This window comes from Amphimedon queenslandica, unplaced genomic scaffold (genome assembly GCF_000090795.2).
Source record: "Amphimedon queenslandica unplaced genomic scaffold, v1.1 AMPQUscaffold_13034, whole genome shotgun sequence".
NCBI lineage: Eukaryota > Metazoa > Porifera > Demospongiae > Haplosclerida > Niphatidae > Amphimedon > Amphimedon queenslandica.
This window is the reverse complement of record NW_003546730.1, coordinates 8,661-16,009: the sequence shown is the minus strand read 5'-3', so window position 1 is coordinate 16,009 and position 7,349 is coordinate 8,661. Positions and strand designations below refer to the sequence as shown.

Sequence of the window (7,349 nt, the reverse complement as noted above, 5' to 3'; positions counted from 1 at the left end):
AGATAAAAGCATTGATGTACAAAACAATAATTGAATTGGGAAATGACAATTAGAAATATTAAAATAAAAAATTGTGATTTTTAAATAACACAATAAGATTTGTGTGCTAATTATTGTAATGATTGAAGAAAATTAAGTGCATCATTAACTAGTTGTAAAAAATAACAGTAGATTCCATTTCTCATGCAGGTCCAAGTTTGCAATTACTCAATAATTATAACTTTTATAATAATTATTATTCCACAACTATTGTACATACATAAAGCTATGGCAACACTTTTTTTATAAATGTGATGTCCAGTGTTGGGGACTAGCTGTCATTAAACCAGTAGTTATACTAGCTGAAACACTTTGCAACAATATAAATTCTTGGAACAATAATACTCTGGTGAATGTAGAGGGACGTCATGATGAAATAACAATCAATATGTTGCATTAGTCATAGTAGGAGAGCATGAATTGCAATATAAAGGAATAAAAGTTATTGCAAATTGAAGTGCGGCATAACTAACAAGTGTTTTTTACTCAATCAAAGTGTGGCTGATATTTGAAGATGATTATCATATTCTTTATTCTGTTGTCAAGCAGTGTCTGTGGTAAGTTTCATTATAATTTATCACTTATTAGTAATGTGATTTATTATTAGTATCATCAACTACAGTGTCACTCAGCCAGTCCTCTCCATCATATGATATTGTATGTCCTGGAGATAAACTAGAATTCACTTGTATTACTAGTTATCAAGGGGGATTAGTTGTTGTATGGAGAATTGACAGGACATATCGTGTTCTAATCAATATTAATCCTCAACTTCTCAAAGGCTTTACATTAAAAATCACTGATACTAATGATACTACATCAACATTAACAAGTACTGCTACAAGAGAGTCTGTTCCATTACATATTCATGGCACTGTTATTGACTGCTCTGGAGATGGAGTTCATTTTAGTAATACATTAACAGTACACACTGCAGGTAAGATACATCATGAATCATAATGTATCATAATACTGTATCTATGTATAGGTGTACCAGTATCAGTTATTAATATAAAGATAATACCAATTAATAACAATACAGTATTGATGAACTGGTACTATGAAAAGAATGATGAAGTACACTGTATTCAATATTATAATATTACAATAATCAGTGATGATAATATTAATGGACATATGATCAATAATGTATCATCAGCAACTATTCCTTCTCTTATTATTGGTACTAATTATTCATTTATTATTATTCCTATTGATACTATTGGAAGAGAAGGACCTCCTTCATCATTAATACAGTATATATGGAATGGTAAGTACTATACACACACACACTCATTGTATTTCTTATAGTACCAGCTCAAGTTGTTAGAATTAGTTGGGATCAGATATCAACTGATAGTATTACAATATGGTGGAATATCAATGAAGTATGTTAAGATATTATTAACTATAAATCATTATTATCATTAATAGGATGTTACATTACACTATCCTCCAGTACATTACATTGTTAGTGTACACAATATTACTATTAATACAACTGATACTAATGTAACTATTAATGGACTATATCCCAATAATGAATATACTGTATACATAAAACCAGTTAATGCTATTGGAGAGGGACCACTGATTAACATTACAGGTTTGTTTATTAATGATTATTGTGTAGTATAAAGTGTCATACATAGTAGTTACAGTTCATATCACTGAGCAACAGTCAATTTCAACAACAACAACAACCACTTTCACTGGTAATGATATGATGCATGTATATTATATTTGTTATAGTTTCAGCTACAGAAAGTTCATCTGATGCTACCACCAGTAGCAGCGATGACTCAATATCAATATCTATGATGATCATTGATGATAAATTATTGTCTTCAAGTAGCATAGAACTATCAATGGTACCAAGTTGGTATAGTGATTCTAAATCATGTAAAGTCATTGAAATAAGTTACACATTAACTGTGCAAAAATTAATGAAGCTATTATGCCAATTTTCCTGTACTATATACATTATTTTTATTAATGTTTCTGATACATATTGATGTACTTACGCTGTGTAGAAAGTTTGAGCTGATTTCGACTTCAATTTTTCAAGTTATGGCTATTTTAAGAAAACGCCAAAACTCTGAAAAATACCTAGGGCTATAGCCCATAGTTTTCTCAAAAAAATGGCTCAAAAATTACCTCAAATTTTTATTTAATTTTCTTATACATATAGATACACTTATGCTGTGTAGAAAGTTTGAGTTGATTCTGACTTAAATTTTTCGAGTTATGGCCATTTTAAAAAACATCAAAATTCTAAAAAATACCCAAGGCTATAGCCCATGGTTTTTCCAAAAATTGGCTCCGAAAAGACCCTAAATTTTTATTTAATTTTCTTATACATATAAATGCACTTATGCTGTGTAGAAAGTTTGAGCTGATTCCGACTTAAATTTTTCGAGTTAAGGCCATTTCAAGAATACGCCAAAATTCTAAAAAATACCCAAGGCTATAAATCATGGTTTTTTCCAAAAAATGGCTCAAAAATTATCTCAAATTTTTATTAAATTTTCTGATACATATTGACATCCTTATGCTGTGTAGAAATTTTGAGCTGATTCCAACTTAAAATTTTCAAGTTATAGCCATTTCTTAAAAATGCTTTTTCACTGGTCAACTGCTAAATGCATAAAAGTTAGTGACCATTTTTAAGAATAAATAATTGTGTTAGTATAGGTCTATCAAGTAGTTAAGTTTACCTAAAAGTTTCTCCTCCAAATTATTAGCTATATAATGGTATTACTATATTATATTTATTAGGCTGTACTTCTATCATAACAGTATCACAATCAACATGTACAGGATCCATCATCAGTTCTGGTTAGTTAATACATTAATGTATGTACATATCTAATGTATCTATTATACACACACATTCAGTTGCTATTGCAGTACCTATCACTGGTCTATTAACTGGACTCATTACATCAATAATTACTAGTATCATTGTATACTGTATAATGAAGAATAAAGGGAATACACTAAGAGAAAGATCACCAGTAGACATTGGTCCAATATATGATTTACCAACTTTCAACAATGAACAACAAGAACAAGTCATTGATACTAAACTTAACAATGCATACGGACACATCTATAACTGATAGTGTTGCTATTCATGTGTGTGTGTGTTCACTACATCTTTTGTACCAGTAATGTATTTAGTTGCCTCAAGGAACAGTGTATGTACAATGAATGATACAGCAACTGTCACTTGCTATACATTGAGCAACATGCATACACTTATCTTCATGTTTAAATGTATACAATGTATAAGTAGCTATTAATTTTTGTGTGATTATATTGAAATAGACAGTAAGTTTTGTTGTTTGATTAAATTGACTATCAAAAAGGAAAACTAAATTGATACACACTCTGCATATGTAGCTAATGAAATGTCTAAGTTAGTAATAGAATTGATGCTAATGAAGAGCTATTATGACACTAATATTTTCTACTCAGGAAGACATTATGCTTCTTGTAGTGCACAATGTTGTAAGTCTTCTACATGATTAGTGCTTATAATGAAAATAAAACAGATTTCATTACTAGTTTTACCTTTGAAGTAAAAGCTAAATCAAAGAAACCACCACTGTCCCAGCTATCACACCAAATATCCAAGGAAGAACACAATTTGATCCACCAGGTCTATTACTGGGAGTTGGTGTACACGGATCTGTAGCTAATAATAATAATAATATAATAATAATAATAATAATAATAGTAATAATAATAATAATAATAATAATAATAATAATATTGATAGCAAAAACAAGAATAACAACAAGCAATATGTGAATAATGACATACAATTAATGCATTTGATATGACAAAAATAACATAATTTCACTTCCTATTTTGAGCAAGAATTCAAAACTAGATTAATCCATGTATTTGGGGGCTTCACATTATAGTACAATATTACTGAATTTAAGTTTGTAAATGATTAGAAGCACAAAATATAATTTGACTACTAGACTAGACTATTATAATACTGACTTGATGCAGAACAAGACTGGGAAGATGTTGGAAAAGTTGAACAGCAATTTTGAGCATTTGATGGACATGTTCGTTCTAGTATTGCAAGTTAAAAAAAATATACATTAAATTATTTCATTATAAGTGTAGACTACATGTACATATTTAGCATAGCAAAATGATACTATTTTCCAGTAAATCATCATAACAATTTGACTCAATACACTCATTATGTACCTATGGAATCATTCTTAACAGTAGACCCAACAACATTAGTAATAGTAACAGTATAATTATACACATCTCCTTCAGTGACATTAGTGAATATAAACAATCTTTTAGAGAGACAGTCCATTGATGACTGAATTAAGTTAGTTACAGTCAATTCACAGGATAATGGAGCAGGCTGTTGAATAATGTAATTATCCTATAAAACAATTGGCAAGTTTGTTAATGCTATACAGCATACGGACATTGATATGTATCAGAAAATCTAATAAAAATTGGGGGTGATTTTAAAACCATTTTAAAGAAAAAAATAAGGGTTATAGCCTTGGGTTTTTTTTCAAAAATGGCCATAGCTTGAAAAATTTAAGTTGTAATCAGCTCAAACTTCTATATAGCAGAAGATAATACTGTAATTTCTATTAATACTTTATTTGCCATGTACAAAAATTATTAACTTAATAAATATAAATATAACAATATTACCTCAATTATTATGACCAGTGACATATTGTTACTAATAATAGCCTCAGCCTCAAAGTTGTATTCTAAAAATAGAGTTGTGATTGTTCAAATAGAACACTGCACAACTGTAGCTTATCATAACATTATCAATAGGAATCACTATAATTGGTTAATGATACATGCTCTAAGGTGTATTCTTGTCACTATAGATCACTTACTGTTAAATTGATATTGAGTTGATAAGTTACCCACTGCTCTTCCATAATAATCAACACTATTAACCAATACATCAATACTGCCAATAGCTCCTCCAGTATTATACAATAGACTCATTCCACTGGTAGTATTAACATTAGTTCCATTAATGAATACATCATATGATTGTATACAATCAGCTCCAGCCCAAGATATTAATAATGTATCTGATGATACAGCATCAACATTAAGGTAACTGTTTGGAAATGAATCTGTAATAGGGCAAAAAATAAATATTGTATTTTTACTATAAACAAGTACTGGTATGTATCCTTTGATAAATGCCTAACATGCATCACTTGATATTGCAGCTATCATAAACACCTTTTATTGGAATGTGCTATCACATTTCTTTCCACCACTCCCTCTCTCTAAGACCTCTTAGCTACATAAAACACAAAATGATTTTGGTACATGCTTATACATGTACAGTTAGCACTCTAGTTTTAAATATTGTAGAAACAGCAATAGCTAACAATGGTCATATGTAATACTTTGAATACAGCATACTCGGTATTAATCTAAACCTACTTACATTTAACATTAAAGCTGATTTTTCGCCTTATACTGGAATCTGTGCTTGATCCTGTATTCCTACACTCAAGGGTACTCCCATTTATTGATGTAGAAACATTAACAGTTGCAACTGAAACCAGTATACCATTACCATGAGACTGTAATACAAAATTAAATGGCCTAATTTCCTGTGGTCCGGTGTTTCCAATACTGAAGCTGGTGGAATTATTTCCATATTCCCATAAGAGTACAGATCCAGTCACATTACATGTTATTGCTTGCACTTCTCCTTGACATACAGAAACTGTATCATTTGGTGATAATATTATAACTAAAATTAATAATAAAAGATTAGACAGATGAAATAGTAACTGTGAGAGCAACCTAATTTAAACATACCTTGAGAGAAGGCAAGAGAGTGCCAGAGGCAAAAAGCCAACAAAAGAAAAGTCATTTTATACTTGTGGAAGCTGAATGTGCAGTCAATTGTGAGTATAGCATAACAGCTATTGCTGACTAAGTATATAATGCATTCTTTAAATATTTTGACAACAAATGTCCTTCTACGGCATGGAAATATTCCATGCAAAAATTTGAGCCGTTATACCAAACGACCTAATGATTATGAGATAATTGTGCATAAATGCCTACATTTGTATCATCATAGTCTACATCCAGCATTAACTAATTAATTTTCATTTGGGAATGTTTTATTGCTTTAATTCTCAAGAATATGATGAAAACCATATTGATGTACAAAACAATAAGTAGACTGGGAAACGACAATTGGAAACTATAAAACAATAACATAAACTGTCATTTAATAATAACATAGTGAATAGGAGTCGATTAATAAAATTTTTATATGCTAGTTTATAAGCAAAAAACAGTATAGCATTTTTTACAAATATTGCAGCATGCATGTAAATGAGAATTTCCTAGTTAATAAATGCATTATATTAGTGTTCACTATTAGGTTACTTGGGAAAAAATTAAGAATAATGGGTTTAAATTTTAACTGGGTAGAAATTTTGAAAAGAGAATAGTGGGTGGAGTTTAAGAATAATGGTAGGGTGTAATAATAAGTAATGATAATAGTTAATTATAATAATAATAGTTAACTAACTATAAATAAGGAGAAGAATGAAAATTTCATGCAATAAGGAATAACAAGTAATTCCAAAATGATAACAAAGTGAAGTGTAACACAAGTGTTTTGCGTCTTTCATGTATGAAGGTGTAGCTGATTTTTGAAGATGATTATCATATTCTTTATTTTGTTGTCAAGCAGTATCTGTAGTAAGTTTCATTACAATTTATTAGTTATGTTGTTAATTGTTGATCATTATCAGTATCATCATCAAGTGCAGTGTTATCATTCAACCAGTCCTCTCCATCATATGATATTGTATGTCCTGGAGATACACTAGTATTCACTTGTGTTACTAGCTATGGAGAAGGAATAGTTGCATGGAGAATCAACAACACAAATCGTGTTCTAACTAATATTAATTCTAAACTTTTAAATGGCTTTATAGTAAAAATTACTGATGTTAATTATAATACAGCAACAGTAGTAAGTACTGCTACAAAAGGGTCTGTTCCATTACAACTTAATGGAACTGTTATTGACTGCTCTGGAGATTTAATTACTTACAGTACATTAACAGTACACATTGCAGGTAAGATACATCGTGAACCATATGTATCATAATACTGTATCTATGTATAGGTGTACCAGTATCAGTTATTAATATAAAGATAATACCAATTAATAACAATACAGTATTGATGAACTGGTACTATGAAAAGATTGATGAAGTACACTGTATTCAATATTATAATATTACAAT

The 7,349-nt window shown here is 29.6% G+C and overlaps 1 protein-coding gene and 1 long non-coding RNA gene across 2 annotated transcripts; one reads left to right on the top strand and one right to left on the bottom strand.

The window, feature by feature from the left end:
- Positions 1 to 1,389: 1,389 nt before the first annotated feature.
- Positions 1,390 to 1,900, top strand: LOC109585626 (uncharacterized). Its single transcript, XR_002186575.1, has 3 exons — positions 1,390 to 1,427; positions 1,474 to 1,645; positions 1,692 to 1,900. It is a non-coding gene; the product is annotated as an uncharacterized LOC109585626 (long non-coding RNA).
- Positions 1,901 to 3,375: 1,475 nt separating this feature from the next.
- LOC109585625 (uncharacterized) lies at positions 3,376 to 5,989 on the bottom strand. Its single transcript, XM_020001760.1, has 8 exons — positions 5,896 to 5,989; positions 5,516 to 5,827; positions 4,944 to 5,192; positions 4,747 to 4,808; positions 4,273 to 4,462; positions 4,057 to 4,131; positions 3,616 to 3,739; positions 3,376 to 3,558 (listed from the first exon to the last, which is right to left on the bottom strand). The coding sequence occupies exons 1-7, from the start codon at positions 5,948 to 5,950 to the stop codon at positions 3,630 to 3,632; spliced, it is 1,053 nt and encodes a 350-aa protein (XP_019857319.1). The 5' UTR covers positions 5,951 to 5,989; the 3' UTR covers positions 3,376 to 3,558; positions 3,616 to 3,629.
- Between the last annotated feature and the right edge of the window lie 1,360 nt (positions 5,990 to 7,349).

Bases quoted from the DNA above. Each gene is read 5' to 3' on its own strand.
- LOC109585625 (XM_020001760.1), bottom strand. From the start codon at position 5,950: ATGACTTTTCTTTTGTTGGCTTTTTGCCTCTGGCACTCTCTTGCCTTC. The intron at 5,193-5,515 runs GTAAGTAGGTTT...GCCCTATTACAG, and splicing joins AATCAGCTTTAATGTTAAAT to ATTCATTTCCAAACAGTTAC. The intron at 4,463-4,746 runs GTAATATTGTTA...ATTGTTTTATAG, and splicing joins CACTGGTCATAATAATTGAG to GATAATTACATTATTCAACA.